Here is an 18,770-nt window from a genome sequence, read left to right on the forward strand (position 1 = left end):
ATAAGTGTATTTATGTGAGCAGGGAGGGCCTAGTGCTCGTATGAAATGTTCGGAGGTGAGACTGAAAGGAATAGTTTAATGAGCCGATTTTTTAAAATGGTCTTACAGTACATAAATAATTAATCGGGCCGCCATGCGAGGGGCTGGATGATGGGTCAGGCGGGAAAGCCCGTGGGTGGGGGCAGGGGCGGGGATCCCCGCGTCGCTGTTTGAATGCTCAGTGGCTGTGTGGGAGAGCGGATCCCACCCAGATTAGGTCGGAGGAGCAACGCCATGTGCTCCAGGCTCCCGGCTCTCTTGCTGCCCATCTGGCTCTCCTGGACCCTGGGGACTCAAGGCTCTGAGCCCCGCAGGTGAGGTGGGGGCTTCCTCCCGACCCGCAGCCTCTATCCGGACGCTGCAGCGCGCAGTCCCGTGGGCACAGGCACTGTACTTCACCCACTGGCTTTCGGCCTGTGTCACAGCTGGGCTGGGGTCGTAGAGGGGGTCGGGCCCAGGAAAGGGGCGGGGGGAAGCCGATAGCGTTTCCCTCACCGCCTCTGCCCGTGTCACCGTCGGTACCCTCCTTCGCCCGGTCGCAGGGAGCTCGGCGGAGCTGGTTTCGCGGCCGACCCCGGCCCTGCTGCGTGCCGCGCAGCCGCGGCTCCAGCTTGCTGTCCCCCGCCGGGCTCCAGGTCCCGCTCCGCAGCCGCGGGGGCGGGAAGAAGCGCAGAGGGCCGGGGCCACCGGCCGCGGAGAGTGCGGGGGAGGCCAGGGTGAGCAGCGCAGCCGGCTCCGCCTCCGGCTCGCCTTGCCTCCTCCCCTTCCCTCCGCTACCCAGCCCGCGGCTCCTCCTCTCCCCGGGCCCGCTCCTCCCCCTCCTCCCCTCCCCCTCCCCCTCCGCCCTCCTCCGCTCGGGGCCAGCGCGGCGGCGGCGGCGGCGGCGGCAGCAGCAGGAGCAGCCCCGGCTGCGGGTCGCGACGGCGGCGGGGCGCCCCCTCCCCCGTGCCGGGGCGCGGCGGAGGGATGTGGGGCTTTGCGGGAGGAAGGCTTTTCGGCATTTTCTCGGCCCCAGTGCTGGTGGCGGTGGTGTGCTGCGCCCAGAGGTAGGGTCGCGGGTGGGTTGACGGGAAGCGGGCCGGGCGGCGGGCAGGGCGCGCGGGTGTGCGCGCCGGGCGCTGGCGGGTGAGCCACCGCCTGACCCTGTTATCTGTACCCCTTGTGCCCTCCCCCAGCGTGAACGATCCCGGGAACATGTCCTTTGTGAAGGAGACGGTGGACAAGCTTTTGAAAGGCTACGACATTCGCCTAAGACCCGACTTCGGGGGTAAGTGGGGTGTGCGCGGCCGCTGCGGGAAGCGCTACCCACCGCGCTGGCGGCCTGGGTGGAGGTGGGAAGAGGAGGGTGCTTAAGCCGAGCTGCGGCGGAGTAGAGGGGTGGAGGGCATTTCCCTTGCTCCCACTCCTCGGGTAGGCACCCCCATCCTCAGAGCCACCCGCACCCCGTGCCCGAGCTTGGCTGATCAGTGTGTCGTGCTCTTCCCGCAGGTCCGCCGGTCTGCGTGGGGATGAACATCGACATCGCCAGCATAGACATGGTTTCCGAAGTCAACATGGTGAGTGCTGGCCCTCCCCAGGGCTGTCCCCGAGCCCCTGCCCCACTGTCTGGGCCCACAGGACTGGGCCAGAGGCCTTCTCTGACGGGGCCGAGCTTCCCCGGCCCGCAGAGGGAGCGGCTCTCCGGGAGCCAGCCCCCAGCTCTTGCGGCTCCCTCCACCCGCCCGGTGTGCGCGGGGGGCGTCGGGGCGTCGTTGGCATCGGTGCTGTGAGGAGGGCGCACCCTTCCTGCGGAAGGAAAGGGTCCTGGGCCGGCCTAGCGCTCGGCTTTCGCCGCAGCCCTCGTGTTTCCAGCTCCTCCAGCGGTTTGTCACCTGGTCCTGAGGCTTCCCAAGTGCCGTCTCGCCTCCTTAGCAACAGGCGCTGGGGAGCCGGGGAAGAGAGGCGAGTTGTGGGGGTGGCTCGTATTCTAGGTAAGAGGTACTTACGGTTTCCTTTGTTGTCTTTTGGAAAGAGATGTTGGCAGCTGAAGAGGACCAGGGGCAGTGGTCTGTGTATTCTAGGGTGTCTCCGGTCAGTTTCCTCGGTCTCAGTGGCTTCTCTAAGGTCAAGCTCTTTGGTAGTGAATCCCGGAACCCCGCTCCGCCAGTCGCTGTCGGAGGTGCTGACGGAGTTCTGGCAGCTCTGAGAACTGGAGGGCCTGGGCCGCAGGCCGGCTCTCGGAAGGAGCCGCTCTGCCAGGACAGTAGAAGGCTAGTGGGCCCAGTGTCACTTAGAGCTATGTTCATGCTGTCGTGATTCAATATTGAAACCTGTGGAAAGTGGAGGTTCCTGTCCCGAGGTGCGAAGTGGGTACCATAGGCTTTTTTGCTTTAGGACAACAGGGAATAAGAAGAAAAATAACCCCTTTCATTTGTTAATTGAGCTGAAATATCCTGGGATTTGGAAACAGACTTAATTTTCTGTTGAGTGGCACTTTAGAAATTGTAAGAATGAACATTTGGAAACAATATTTTTTGGGAAAAACCATTTGGTGACTTTTTTTTTCCAACATAACATTGAGAATATAGTAAGGCATGGTTTCAGATAGACCCAATAGGTTTCTCAAGTCTGGTGTATGTCAGAATCACCTGGGCAAACTTGTTTTAAATGCATACTTCCAGGTTCCTCACTCCAAGAGATTCTGATCCATCCGTGGAGTGGAATCTTGGGGTCTCTGCATTTAAAACTAGTGCTTCACACTTTTTTGAAGCAAGTATTTTGTGGACAGTATTTTGAGAAACATCACAATTAATTATAGAAATAGGTACATTTACAAATAAATTAAAACTATTATTTTAAATAGACTGTTTAGCAAGATATATTTAAAATATATACTACTGTGGATTTTGTAGGAAGATATCTTTGACCACACAAAATTAATTTCATCAAATTTTCACTCAATCTAAAGTTTTAAAATTATAATACATGATTTTAAAGTCATGTACTTTCCTTTCAGTATATCACCTTGGACATTTTTGTACAAGGCATTATAATAATAAAAGTGTTAGAAAGAAACACAGAAGGAATATTACATACATAACATTCAAAATTAACATTACATATGTTTTACTTTTTTTATAATATTGTAAAAATAATCCTGTCCAAACAGTATGCTTTATGATCTTAAGGGAACAAGTTGACATAATCTGTGATTTTCTTAATTGAGAATTTCACATTCGCTAGAGAGAATTCTTTACAGAAGATTATTGCATATTTATTAGTGGATTATTATATAAAAAATCTGTATATTGGATGTCAAATGAAATACAAGATACATTGATGTGGTCCTTTAAGAACTCTATACAATATTAAAACAACCAGGTAAATAAGGAGAATGCGTTCTTGTACAGCATTGCACATTTTCTTTGAGTTAATTTTTAAGAATAGTTATCCAGTTGTCATCATGCTGATACTTGGTACCTTTGAAAACCTCAGCAATAGTTGCCTAATTCATGCACTGTGAATTGAAGTGTCCCAATTTTCTCTGGACCCAAATAATAGAAAGACAAATTGAAGATACAAGCCATTATACCGAATAATCTTTTAGTTTATATCCCAAAGCCAATAATTATGCATAACATAATGATAGTATACTATTTTTTTGCATTCCCATAATGGTAATTTTTGTGGCTCTCTAAACATATATTCATTGTAAACAAATTTAAGAATTGATAGGATTGGAGATTGAAAGCCATTGGACAGATGGGACTGCCTCACATTTGAAATATCTTCAACAAGTGGATTGAGTAAAATTTTATGCCAAAAAAGTATGATTTCCCTTCACATATTTGCTCACAACTATAGTTATGATATTTGACCTATTTTTTTAAAGATTTATTTATTTATTTGAGAGAAAGAGCCTGCACTTGCACACATGCATGGGGAGGGGCAGAAGGAGAGGCGAGAGAGAATCCCAAGCAGACTCTGCTGCTAGCACAGGAGCTGATGTGGGGCTCGATCCCATGACTCTGAGATCAGGAGCTGAGCTGAAACCAAGTGTGTGATACCTAACCTGACTACACCACCCAGGCTCCCCTTGACCTATTATTAAAGACACTTTGAATAGCAGTGGTTAAGCATCATTTTGGAGGTCATATTTCATAAGGAAAGAACAGAGAAATGCAAGCATAAGATTAGAACCATCCTTCAATCATGTTGCTTAAAAATAATAAGTTCCATTTATGAACTTCCTTAATTACCTTACTGGTCACACGAAACTAAGTTTTGTGAAGGAATGAAACTAAATAAGAAATGGTCTTGCTTTAAGAGTATTGTAGCTATTAGGGTTGTAACAAATGGTTGTTAACAAAAAGTAGGATGTAGTCAGTTCCATTAGAGGAACAAAAGAAAGGAGCACACAGAGGAGAGAGAAGGAAGGAGGGGGTGGGGGCTGATACTGGGAAGAGGGAGAGACATTATTTCTGACATGGAAGGTTTCATGTGTAAGTGGCATAGATGGAGAAGGGTGTTGTGGGTTAGGGAAGAAAATGGCAAAGGTATGGATGTATAGATAAGCAGGATAGGAGATTATGAAGGGGAGATCAAAAGGTGAAATTGGAAAAGTAGTACAAACCCTGTTCACTTAGGTTCTTCTCTGCCATGCCAATTTCAGATGCTAATTGTCAAGAAATAAGGAGCCCCATAAATGTTTTAAGCATGTGACTGAAATGATTTGAGATGTGGTTTCAGATGAATCTTTTGGCTAAAATGTAAATTTAGATAGAGGCATGAGGATGTTGCTGTAGAAGCAAAACTTACAAAAAATTAAGGATAAATGATCATGGAAGTTTCATTCCTTGAAATCTTCTTCTTGGGTTTTCATAGATATATTTTTGAAAACATTTATTTAGTGAAATAAAAACTTACCATTGTTTCAAATAAGAATATGTAAAGCATTTGTATCTCAAGGTGGAGCAGATATGTGCATGTTCATGAACTTTTGGGGGTGATTATAAAGAATAACATACACTGCATAATAGTAATATTGGTACTTTTCTCTTTAGTTGGAAAGCACAATCTTTATCTACTGAGAGTGCCTACAGATGATACCTCCAAAGATCACCTCTGTCCTCAAATAAATAAATAAATATATTTTTATATATGCATGGGTACGTCATCATGCTTTTTGGTATTTTGTAGAGGCAGTCTGAGAATGAAATCGAGTATTTCAATATTTAACATTGTTTTGCTATAACTTGTGTCATGGAGAATAGAGACATTCTACATTTCCATTTTTCCTAATCTAATTCTTCTTTTCATGCACCTTTTTAATAATTAGCTGACTCGACAGCAGTCAAATGAAAACCATTTTGTCTTATATAACTTCCATTGTTTCTCTTAGCTTTTGTTTTAAAATTTCATATAATATTTTAAGATTACACATGGTTAATTATTTAGATTTAGTTTATATATTTAAGTGACATTGTATATGTGAAAGAACACTGTTGACTGAAAATTTTTATATACATTTGTTATAATTCTGATGCTTAAGCATTGGTCCTCACGTATAAAAGCATGTGTTGAATGTTTAGATGGGGAGATGAATAAATGGAGGAAAATTATTGAAAGTGTAGGAAACATAAAGAAATATTAAAGATGTAAAACAATTAGAAAATTTTATTTTTAAAACAGTATTTTACTCAGAGAATGAAGTAGTTCTATAAATCTTAAAAATAAATTTAAAAATGAAAACGATAAATTTCTCGTTTTTTTAATTTGATTAGAATAAGCCATTGTTTGATTTATTAATTCAGAGAAGAAACTATACATACTTAATTTTTACTTAATTAACTTTAAAGTATTGAGGGTAGAAAACTAGATTCAAATGCTAGTAGTATTAATAGTAATTTCTATGATTTATCTTGTACTTTGTTATTATTTTATACTTAGTCCATTAAAATTAACTCAATCCTAATGAAAATGTAGCTACAGGATTATTTTTTTCTGATAGCATCCATGTAAATCATAAATTGTCTTTTTTTTGGTCTTGAGTTCCTTTTAGGTAATATATTATAATGTGTATCTTTAATTGTTATGAGGTGTATATTCATCCATTATTCTAGTTCTACTCTATTCCTTCTTCATTTGTTGCATTTTCTTATTATAAAATCCACTTTTTAAAAAAATGTCTAGATGTAAAATAAGTATTGCACATAACATAGTTTTGGCACATCACAAGAAGGAGCTTTGGAGCTGTATCACTGTAAAATGGATACAGTTTCACTCGTTTACAAAACCATGCATACACACATGTACAGACATTTGCACCATCACTTTGTCTTTCCTTTCTTCAGAAAGAGTAGGAAAAAGGAGAAGGTCATCTTGGCTAGAGTGAGCTGGGATCCGAGGTCTGGAGAATTCAGCTTTTAGGCATTTTTGATCAAATTTATGTTAATCAATTCCCCCCCCCGCCACCTTTCAGAGTCTAGAGGTTTTTTTTTGCCAATAGAGAATGCTGAACAGTGTCCAGCATCGTGCTAGAATCTCAGGTGAAGGAAGAGCTGAATCCCAGGAGTCCAGGTAGTGTGCTGAAAAGAGCCTAATGGGGTTGGAGTTTTCGGTTCTATTTCCAAATCTATGGGAACATCTATCCTTAGGCAAATCACTTAACGTTCAGTAAATCAGTTGCAGGCTTTCCAGATACCCATAGCATGCCTACAGAATGGATTCCGAAGTGATATCACACTTTATAGAGAAAATCGTGGTAGACAATCACAGCTACACAAATATACAGTAGAAAGCTATCCTTTACTATTTTTTTCTGGAGGCTTGGGCCATATTTAAAGTTTGCATATCAATTGTTATTAGCATTTTAAAGTTTGGAAATGTGCTAATGCTCTTATTATAAAGTAAGCTGGGGGATGACTCAGCAGAAAGGAAAAAGTGTTTCTCTGACCCAGTTGGGGTTGGAAAACTGCTTACATGGAAGGCACTCCTGGGGTAAGGTCCATGGAGTGTGTTGGCATTTGGTTCCGGGTTGCTACATTTTGGAGGTGGCTGTTTATTGAGGACATTACTTTTCACTGGCAGTATGTTTCATGCATAAGTGATGATCATACATCAATGCTGGGGCACTGATAAGAAAGCATATAATGAACTAAATAATACCTTACATAATATGCTTTTTACGAAGGGCAGTTTGTGTTTAATATTGGAAGGAATGGTATAGAGAGTGCAAAGAGAATGCTTTCTGTCTTTTTCCTTGGGGAGGTTGTAAAGTTTATGTTGCTACATTTCTTAAAAGATGGATCTTACACACATTGTCCTGTTGTGAACTACCTCTTGCTTGTGCCTGGCTCAGGGATTGTATGGTGTGTTGCACAGAGAAATATTTGGTTTGAAGTGATGGTGCAAATATGATTATTTACATATAAAATTTTTTCCAGTTTTTGCACGTAAAGCAATATGGATTCAGCCTTTGACACTGCTGTTGTGACTCTTCTTTTCTCCCATTGGTACAGGACCTTTCTTTCTCATATGAGTTCTGTATTGTATCATGCATACTGTCATTGCATAAGAAACCTACCAACCATTTGGAATCCTTTAAATTATTTTATAATACATGTTGAGGTGTAACTTAGGGAAATGATAACTAACAGTTTTATGCCATTTTGCAATTTATGAAATACTTCAAGTATTTTGTCATTTGATCTTCAAACCTGATGATGAACTTGGTAAAGTTGGTAACACAGGTGTTAACCTCATCTCCATTTTTCAGAGGAGAAAATAGCCTTAGGACTTGGGAATAACACTAACTTAACTGCATGGCAAAGCTGGTGCTTACTTGGCCCTGCTTCTGTGGTGTTTCTACCTCATACTACGGAGCAACAAAAAGTGCTCTGTTAGGAGCACACATGATTTTGTATTCTTCTGTGACCTTCACTGTTGTCTAAATTAGATCCTCCCATTCTACTTTTCCACAAAAGCTTATTCTTCACTTAAAGCACTTATTACAGTGTTACATATAATTAGGTTGTATTTATTTGCTTAAAATCTTTCTCCTCCATTTTTTCCCATTAGATTATAAGCTCCATGAGGCAGAACTGTCTATCGACAGACCTTGTACTTGATAGGCACCTATTAGACATTTGTTGAAAGAAAGTGTATGAATGAAGAATTAATGAATGAATAAATACACAAGCGCATAAATAAATAGATATGTAGCTTTCCAATGAAATATTTTTATAACCCAGAATTTGGGCTCATGACCAAGAAGAAGCTTTTACTGGCTCAATGTGACATACAAAGATTTTACCATAGGGGACTTAATTCGGCCAGAATTTGTATAATTGTACACAATATAATACACTCAGCTGGTATTTTGTAGCTGCTACCCCTTTCACTGGAGAGCTCTTACGCTGATTTCAAAGCAGAAAGGAGAGTAAAGGATTGTAGCAGTGTCTGTGTAAGGGTTGGTGTGGATATTCTAAACACCAATCATTGTTGCCTTCTTACACTCAAAGTTTTGTGTCTACTTGCCAAGTATATATGGGTTGAGTTTTTCTATATGACACAAGTTTTGATTATTGTATGCGGATTCATCAGGCTTTGCCTTCCCATCCCAATGACACTCAGTAGTGCAGTGAGGCTGCTGTAGTTTTCATTTGTTTGCTCGCTTTCCAACACAGATACTTCTGGACCGTTTATGCCAGCCATTAAGATGATTCTTTAGCTGCAAAATTTGGAACACTAAGACTAAGATAGGTCTCACCTCTTGGCAATTTGCTCAGTACCACCAGTTCAATGAAGAGTCAAGCCTCTGATAGCTCTGGCTGGGGTTGTAGAATTCCTTTATTCCTTTTATCAGGAGACTGTATCGAGTAATAGAAGTCATTTGTAAGCATTAACTCATGTATCCCTCTTTTCATTTTCCATTGAACTTAAGCATCACACAGAGGCATTAATACAATGAACAAAAACTTTAGCATGCATGGAACTAACATTTCACAAGAATGGGAATAAAATTAAGACATGAGAATGTCACAGCTCTTTAAATGCCCTAATTTGTGCTTCTCCAGTCAATCTGAAAGAGGATATGGATTCTATTGATTACATCATCATAGTTCTACAATGCAGTAATTCCTTTTATGTTAAATATTTGCTAAATCCACATGCTATGACTCATGGCATGAAATATATTTGTTTTATTTTGAATTGACTTTAAAGGTTAACAAAAGCTACTGGTTTAAATCTATATAATCCTGATTGTGTTTGATACATATGTATAAGATATGTTACTTAGTTCAGCATCACGTTTCTTTTTACTGTTCTTTTTAAACTGAACTTTTTAAATAAAACTTACCAATTGATAACACTAATGGGTAGAAGAAACAAGTTTTCTGGGTTACCCATTGCTACATGTTCTGTGTATGTGTGCATGTGTGCATCTATGCAAACCAAAATTTGTTTAAAAGAAGCATCAATTTGGGTAATTTGTTGTAATATTACTGATTTTTCCAATTCTGCTGACACCATCCAAGAGATAAGTTCAAATATCAGGTGGGAAGTAGACTAAAATGGTTACAGAGCCTAGGGCCTGTCCTGTAGAATATTCTTAGTAAATATTTATTAAATGAATTTGTGTAGCAAATGACCCTTGTGATAAAACTGTACCTTTGATTAATTTTATTGCAGAAACTCCCCTATTTGGGTGTTTGTTTTGTATATGAAACGAACCATAGCTTTATATGTGAGGATTCCTGTGAACTTGTTTCCGAAAAAAAAAAATTATGGAAAACGGTGCCATTCCTTTTACATAGACCAGTGATTCCACAACTTATAAACCAAGAATCTTTGTGTAGTATTAGTTATTGCAGGGATGGACATGGCTAAGTGTTCTCCAAGCATGATTTCTCATCATCGGTGAATTCTGTGCTTTGCCTTTCCAAAACAGTACACATACTAGAAAAAAAGATTGGGAATAACTGTTCGAGTGTATGAGCACCAGGACTGATTGTGCTATATTCCTTTTTTATACTGTTAAACATTCTACAGATAATTCATTGGTATGAGGGCATATTTAATTGTGCTGTTGAATGAGTTTTTATTTCTGAATCTTTCCTTTGTTTTGGCCCTGGGCACCAAAATTTCCTGTGAGAATGTCATTTCATGTCATATGGGCTAAAATAATGGTTTCTTAAGAGAACACTGTTCTATAGAATGTAAATGTGGGCACCATAATCAAAATATTTCTGCTCAAATCATATTAGAAATTATGTTAAAGATGTAAAATAGGTTTCTTTGCTGCAGGAATTTCAGGCCCATAATATGCTAATGATTTTCTAAATCTTCATGAGATGGGTGAAGAATTCAATATTTTTAAAAATCATGTTTCATTGGGTATTTTTTTTCTTGGGGGGTGGGGGACCCATTGAACACTTCTTCATGAAGTTTTTTGTAGAACACAGTTTAGAAAATATGGGGCTAATCCATTGAATCATAACTGCCAGTTCCTGTGAGTGATAACTGAGAAGATTGCTACCTTAATAAAACCTCTTTTGGGAGCCCCTGGGTAGCTCCATCATTAAGCATCTGTCTTTGGCTCAGGTCGAGATCCCAGAGTCCTGGGATCAAGCCCTGCATCTGGCTCTCCACTCAGCGGGAAGCCTGCTTCTCTCCCTCTCCCCCTTGTGTTCCCTTTCTTGCTGTCTCTCTCTCTGTCAAATAAATAAATAAAATCTTTAAAAAAAAGAATAGTTAAAAATAAATAAATAAATAAATAAATAAGACCTTTTTTGGTGAAAATGTCCACAGCATGGAAAGTACAATTTTGATCAAGAATCTACCAGTACATATGGGGATGGGTTATATTTTCTAGAAGTGCAGATTAAGCATCTGTTATAATTGATAAAATGCACAAAGATTTTGTTCTATAATTATAGACTTTGTCATATTGAGGGAAATCTGTGTGTTTTAAGCTTCCTTGTTTTCTTGTATTATAAGAGTACAAGTACATGATACAGAGGCAGAGACATATGTGTTAAAGAAGAGGAGATGCAAAAGGGTCTTGGGCCAACAGCAGCAGATTAATATTAAAAGCAAAATATGGCTCCCTGAGGCTGTTAAGCTGGGCCATTGGTTTTTAGATGGTGGTCTATATGTTATTAGTATTCATATGTAAAGTAACATTCTGTTTGGATGAAAGTTTCTTTTGATACACATATTTAGCATCCCCTAGAGTAAGTCATTTCTAAAATTTCCCTTATGACTAGTTTTCAGTAGTTCAGTGGAGAGTTAATAGTCAGGGACAATAGTCTATAAGGCAGATGCATTTTCCGGATTTTTCTATTAACCACAGTAATGTCATAAGGGGGCAATATTGCTCAGTATTGCCTCTACCACTGTGGAGGCCCCACTGGGGATCTGTGGTGGGCTCAGTGATTGCAAAAGACTGGTGGTAGGGGCAACTGGGTGGCTCAGTTGGCCAAGTGTCTGCCTTTGGCTCAGGTCATGATCCCAGGGTCCTGGGATGGCCCAGCATCGGGCCCCTTGCTCAGCAAGGAGTCTGCTTCTCCCTCTGCCTGCAGCTCCCCCTGTTTGTGCCCTCTCTCTCTCTGTCTAGTAAATAAATAAAATCTAAAAAAAAAAAAAAAAGACTAGTGGTAATGAGCAGGTAAACCAAAGTAGATCCAGAAAGTAAGAGATTCAGAATGTTAATTGATTATAATAGTAAATGGGGTTTTGTTTGTTGCTTGTTTGTTTTTAGCATTTAGAAGCACAGAAAGCTGGGTTAAAAAAATGGTTCTTATTTCAGAAATATAGTATCTCTCTATAGATATATATGTATGTAAAAATTATATAAGAAATATATATTATATATAAATAGACTTATAAGAAATATTTATGAATATAAAATATAAATATGAGAAATATAAATATAAGAAATATAAATGTCAAAGAAATATACATATTTCTTTTCTCCCATGCTGTACTTTATTTAGCATTACACTGTATTCACTTCAAAATTTTATCTTTATTGATAAAATTTATTGAAAAACTACTCTCAAAGCTTGTGATTTTACTTTATTATTGTAAAGGTTTGGAATTTTAATTATCTAGGTGATTTCCTCAATACTCCAGGCTGTTTTGCCTTTAGAGACCATAGGGGATCTAACTTGCAAGATTGCCCTCTGCAGTGGAAAGAGTTGCTTGTCAGAGCACTTAGATCCCACGGAAGGGTTTGTTGGAACTTTGGCAAGTCATTCAAACTCAATGGTCGTCAATTTGATCTTTTTAAAGAGTGTGTTAATAGGATTCTCTAAATTGCCTTCCAGTTCTGGTTTCTGTGATTCTTAAGAGTCTGTGAGCAGTTAGAACCATAAGGGGACCTTCTATTTGCCTTACACAAACCACTACTTGTTCATTTGATACTGAATGTGGTTTAATTGGTTATCTAAGAGGTTGTCATCTGGCAGTTTGCAACCTTCTATTCTAAGCATGGCCAGTGTGAAACCCAGAATGCTTTTTTTTTTGGGCTACTTATTTCATGTGCTATGAAATTCAGACATTTTTTACATAAAGGGCCAGGATTTTAAAATCTGCATCCATGCTCATCAATTTTCAGGTCTCAAACAGTGGTATTTGCTTCTTTGGTCGGAATGTAGAATTATTAATTTATAAGCAAAAGCTGTAGTGGACTGTTAAAATGTTTTTTTTACATTCAAAGTATAACCTTTACATTATAACCTAAGAAAAACAGTACAGAAATGTCTTAGTTGTTGTTGGATTCCAAATTGTGTATATTCAGGTTTTTTAAAAATTTTCTTTTTTTTTAAAGATTTTATTTATTTATTTGACAGAGAGAGAGAGAGCACAGGTAGGCAGAGCGGCAGGCAGAGGGAGAGGGAGAAGCAGACTCCCCGCCGAGCAGAGAGCCCGATGCGGGGCTCGATCCCAGGACCCCGGGATCATGACCTGAGCTGAAGGCAGACGCTTAACGACTGAGCCACCCAGGTGCCCCTTTAAAAAAAAATTCTACATAAATTTAATTCATGCATCATTTTTAAATCTTCTATGTTCTTTTATTAACATAACATAATTTTAATATTGTTTGAGTTCATAATCCAGTCCAAAAGGAAGAGGGCATAGGCTTGGTCAGTGTCATCTGGTCTGCTGCATTCACCCAGTTTGGGATGCTAAGCCAGCATTCAGTGAAGAAAATTTTAAACTTAGACCTCAAAGGTAGAATTCCCCTATTGTGGCTTTACAAAAAAGAAAGTTTACCATTTTCTACCTTTTTCTTGATTCCTAGTTTCATTTAAAATTGAATTTCTTATATAAAACCAAAACAAGTAAACCTGTGTGGATATAGGGATTGCAAAATAAAATATGTAAAATTGTTTAATTTTATTCTATAAAAGTAAAAATGTGGGTGTACCAATCATTACATTATTAGTAAATTACCTATTTAGAATGATATAGATTAAAATGCATAGTGTGACCCAAACTTAGATATAACCAATAAGTAACTAAAAACATTACAAAACAAAAAAAAAACAACAAAAATACCCAATAATTTTTAAAGTGTTCAGGTCATATTTTTCCACTGTAGGTGAAATCCTGTTAATTTGTAGTATCTGGTTAAGGGAAATTGTAGCACAGTCTAAAGTGATTTCCTGATTTACCACTTTGAAATAATTTATCTACAGTGATAGCCCCACACGTATATGTTCCTCAAAGGTTTTCTCTCAGCGGTCTTTCTCTCCCTCTCTCTCCTTCTCCCTATCCGCATGGACAAGAGAGGTATGAAGGCTCTGGCAAAATTCAGATATTAAAAGGGGAAGACGCTTTGTTCTAAATGTAAACAAATTAGCACTCTGAGGGCAGAGCCAACTCTGAGGATCATGAGCAGTGGCTGGTTTACTGAGATTAAGGAGAAAAAGCCAAATAAAGGGGTAGATGTTCCTGAATGACATTTATCTCCCCTTCCCAGGTAAGAAATGAGGGTTTTACCTGCCAGTTTCTCTCACCATTTATCTTTTTGGGATTTTGAATTCAAATTTGGATACCTCAAGAGCCAGTTTGGCTTGGTAATGTTTTTCCTTTTGTCATATCTCCCAGTTTCTGAAACAATGAAGGAAAATCCTCTTTTCCTCAACATTTTTTGGAAGGAAGCACAATGAAATTTGTTAAACAAAGATTGACAGGAAAGCAAGCATCTGTTAATTGGTATCCAATTTCTTGATATGACAACCTTTGCCCAAGATTGTACTTGATTATGCAATAATGTGCAAACAGAAAAATCAGAACCTGCCCATGCTACAATACTAATAAAAACTGTCAGTTAACCAGGGGGAAGGACTCACAAATCAGTCTCATATATTACTAAACTATTTTCTCTATTACCAAATAATATGAGTGTTTCTAGATTGCACTTCTGTGGAGATTTTTGTGTGACTATCAACATTATAATGGAAATTGTGAAAACAACAACAATTACAACAAAACCCTAAAATGTAAAAGAAAGCATGGTGGAATTCCATTATACTGATAGTAAAGTCTGTTGAGATGGTAGAGAAGAGGGGTGTGGGGGCTTATTTTGTGAATATGTATGGCAAAACACTGTGATGCTTCAGCATTAAGTGCTATACCTAATTTACACTTGTTTTAACAGCTAGTCCAAAAATAGACTATGTGTATAGATTTTTTAAAATGCCAGGCTTATCAAAGCACCTTGCATTTATAGGTCAACACTAGAGCTTGCTGGAAAGAAGCAAAGCAACAAACTTTCCTTTTTTTTAATTCTCAAAATAACTAATATCACTTAATAATTACTTCCTGTATTGTCTTTCATGATTTGACTTTTTAGTTCAACTGCTCTGTTGACTAGCATATTGTTGTGCTGTCTCTTTCATTCCAAATACTTTTAGATTTAAGAGGTGGCTTAACTAGTATATAACGGCTCTTGTAACAAATAGAATGCCCAGCATCAGAGGGGCACCTGGCTGGCTCAGTCAGGGAGCATGCGACTCTTGATCTTGGGGTCATGAATTTGAGCCCCATGTTGGCTGTAGAGATTACTTAAAACATTAAAAATCTTAAAAAACAATAGAATGCCCAATATCAGAAATCCACGTGATAATAGTTTGGGATTTTCCCTATTTCTCCAGTTTAGCACACCTGTTCAAACTTTTCCTGTATTACTTTAGACTTTAAACTGGCAAGACCTCAGGCCCACATAAAGTCATTAAAGAAACTCAAGAGGGTGCTTGACTAGAACCAGGAATGAGTTAGCTAATGAGCTTGTTGGACAATAAATATGTGAAGTATAAATAATTTTCAACTCCATATTTGCAGCAATGGTAGGAATGAAAAAAGGACTGACAGGCCTGGGAAGCTGAGAGATATAAAATCAACCATTATTGTTGGTATTCTGAAAAGCAATTTTGGGGAAATATGGATAGAACTAGAAGGCATGGAAAAGACTTTCAGGAACCTATGGGAGGGATAAAAATAGACAAAATTGTTACAAGAAATAGGATTTTTTATTCTTTAAAAACTTGAGATACTGGGGTAGCTTGTCATGTTTAATTAGAAAATAGATATATACCAGTGTGTACTGTGCAAAAACATTAAATTGTTTACTTTTGCTCTTCTGACATTTATCCATGATAAAAGTGGAACTACTGGGGGTGTTGACTCCCTGAAATTGGACCCATCATCCTCCTGGTGTCAGTCACCTCGGGTACAAGTCTCTAAGTAGATTTACAATATGCAAGAAACCTGTGCAGAAATCCCTAAGTGTTTTCAGAGCTGCAAAACTTGCCAGATGCTTGATATATGTTCCTATCGGGTATGGTGGGAGGAGCAAAGCAGGAAGGAGAATAGTGAAGTGGAAAGGAAAGCAAGATTCTTCTTTCTTATCCAGCTATGGAATCTCTAAATAATCAGCACATCCATGGATTGTTATATATACAGTTGTGTCAGGCAGGAAATTTTTCCCTGTGAGGGAGGAACGCTCTGCACATTCATTGTGAAAAGAAGACCTTGACTGGAGCAGACACGATGACCATCTTTTGGGAACTTTGGTACTCTTTACACATTTACTGCTTTGAAAAAAGAGCAACTATTATTTTCCAAAATTTATATATTTAGATATATATATTTGGAAATATAGATAGATAGATATAGATAGATATATAGATAGAAAGAGAGGATATTTGGATATATATTAATCTGGATATATGGATATATATTGGATATATATATATCCACATTATATATGGATATAAGTATATAATATGGATATAAGTATATAATATGGATAAAAGTGTACAAGTTCAGGTCATTATTTTGAATGCATAATATGGATATATAATATGGATATATATATTTGCCCACTAAGAAAATTTAGAATATTTAGAAAAATACACTCGGATGTATTTTTAAGTTGTGTTATACATATGTAATATGTATATACTATTTTTTACACATAGTATATACAAGTTATTATCATGCTTTTCCATGTAATTTATATTATATACACTTCCATGCTATTGAATATATTTTATAGACTTTTTTATTGTTATGTTAATCACCATATATCACATCATTAGTTTTTGGTGCAGTGTTCCATGATTCATTGTTTGTTCATAACACCCAGTGCTCCATGCAGAACGTGCCCTCCTCAATACCCATCACCAGGCTAACCCATCCCCCTACCCCCCTCCCCTCTAGAACCTTCAGTTTGTTTTTCAGAGTCCATCATCTCTCATGGTTCGTCTCCCCCTCTGACATACTCCCCTTTTCTTCCTCTCCTGTTATCTTCTTCTTTTTCTTTTTTCTTAAAATATGTTGCGTTATTTGTTTCAGAAGTACAGAACTGTGATTCAACAATCTTGCACAATTCACAGCGCTCACCGTAGCACATACCCTCCCCAATGTCTATCACCCAGCCACCCCATCCCTCCCACCCCCAACCACTCCAGTAACACTCAGTTTCTTTCCTGAGATTAAGAATTCCTCATATCAGTGAGGTCATGTGATACATGTCTTTCTCTGATTGACTTATTTCACTCAGCATAACACCCTCCAGTTCCATCCACGTCGTTGCAAATGGCAAGATCTCATTCCTTTTGATGGCTGCATAATATTCCATTGTGTATATATACCACCTCTTCTTTATCCATTCATCTGTTGATGGGCATCGTGGCTCTTTCCACAGTTTGGCTATGGTGGACATTGCTGCTATAAACATTGGGGTACATGTACACCTTCGGGTCCCTACATTTGTATCTTTGTGGTAAATACCCAGTAGTGCAATTGCTGGATCGAACGGTAGCTCTAATTTCAACTGTTTGAGGAACCTCCATACTGTTTTCCAGAGGGGTTGCACCAGCTTGCATTCCCACCAACAGTGTAGGAGGGTTCCACTTTCTCCACATCCCCGCCAACATCTGTCGTTCCCTGACTTGTTAATTTTAGCCATTCTGACGGGTGTGAGGTGGTATCTCATTGAGGTTTTGATTTGGATTTCCCTGATGCCGAGCGATGTTGAGCACTTTTTCATGTGCCTGCTGGCCATTTGGATGTCTTCTTTGGAGAAATGTCTGTTCATGTCTTCTGCCCATTTCTTGATTGGATTATTTGTTCTTTGGGTGTTGAGTTTGATAAGTTCTTTATAGATTTTGGATACTAGCCCTTTATCTGATATGTCATTTGCAAATATTTTCTCCCATTCTGTCGGTTGTCTTTTGGTTTTGTGGACTGTTTCTTTTGCTGTGCAGAAGCTTTTTATCTTGATGAAATCCCAATAGTTCATTTTTGCCCTGGCTTCCCGTGCCTTTGGCGATGTTTCTAGGAAGAAGTTGCTGTGGCTAAGGTCGAAAAGGTTGCTACCTGTGTTCTCCTTTAGGATTTGGATGGACTCCTGTCTCACGTTGAGGTATTTCAACCATTTGGAGTCTATTTTTGTGTGTGGTGTAAGGAAATGGTCCAGTTTCATTCTTCTGCATGTGGCTGTCCAATTTTCCCAACACCATTTGTTGAAGAGACTGTCTCTTTTCCATTGGATATTCTTTCCTGCTTTGTCAAAGATAAGTTGACCATAGAGTTGAGGGTCCATTTCTGGGCTCTCGATTCTGTTCCATTGATCGATGTGTCTGTTTTTGTGCCAGTACCATACTGTCTTGATGATGACAGCTTTGTAAAAGAGCTGGAAGTCCGGAATTGTGATGCCGCCAGCTTTGCTTTTCTTTTTCAGTATTCCTCTGGCTATTCTGGGTCTCTTCTGGTTCCATACAAATTTTAGGATTATTTGTTCCATTTCTTTGAAAAAAGTGGATGGTATTTTGATGGGGATTGCACTGAATGTGTAGATTGCTCTAGGTAGCCTTGACATCTTCACAATGTTTGTTCTTCCAACCCATGAGCATGGAACGTTTTTCCATTTCTTTGTGTCTTCTTCAATTTCTTTCATGAGTATTTTATAGTTTTCTGAGTACAGATCCTTTGCCTCTTTGGTTAGATTTATTCCTAGGTATCTAATGGTTTTGGGTGCAATTGTAAATGGGATCGACTCCTTGATTTGTCTCTCTCCTGTCTTGTTGTTGGTGTATAGGAATGCCACCTGATTTCTGTGCATTGATTTTATATCCTGCTACTTGACTGAATTCCTGTATGAGTTCTAGCAGTTTTGGGGTGGAGTCTTTTGGGTTTTCCACATACAGTATCATATCATCTGCAAAGAGTGAGAG

General features: G+C 39.3%; 1 protein-coding gene across 2 annotated transcripts in view; it reads left to right on the forward strand.

Moving 5' to 3' along the window:
• The first annotated feature begins 217 nt into the window (after positions 1-217).
• The window catches only part of GABRB3 (gamma-aminobutyric acid type A receptor subunit beta3), a 284,327-nt gene continuing 265,774 nt past the window's right edge, over positions 218-18,770 (forward strand). The window contains exons 1-3 of one of the 2 annotated variants that reach the window (XM_027572184.2): positions 218-353; positions 1,215-1,306; positions 1,528-1,595. In XM_027572184.2, coding sequence (XP_027427985.1) covers positions 274-353; positions 1,215-1,306; positions 1,528-1,595 — 240 coding nt within the window. In that variant the 5' untranslated portion in view covers positions 218-273. Of the gene's footprint in view, positions 354-922; positions 1,086-1,214; positions 1,307-1,527; positions 1,596-18,770 lie in introns of those variants that run through there. The other variant, XM_027572185.2, reaches the window with a different exon arrangement.

This window comes from Zalophus californianus, chromosome 6 (genome assembly GCF_009762305.2).
Source record: "Zalophus californianus isolate mZalCal1 chromosome 6, mZalCal1.pri.v2, whole genome shotgun sequence".
Taxonomy (NCBI): Eukaryota; Metazoa; Chordata; class Mammalia; order Carnivora; family Otariidae; genus Zalophus; species Zalophus californianus.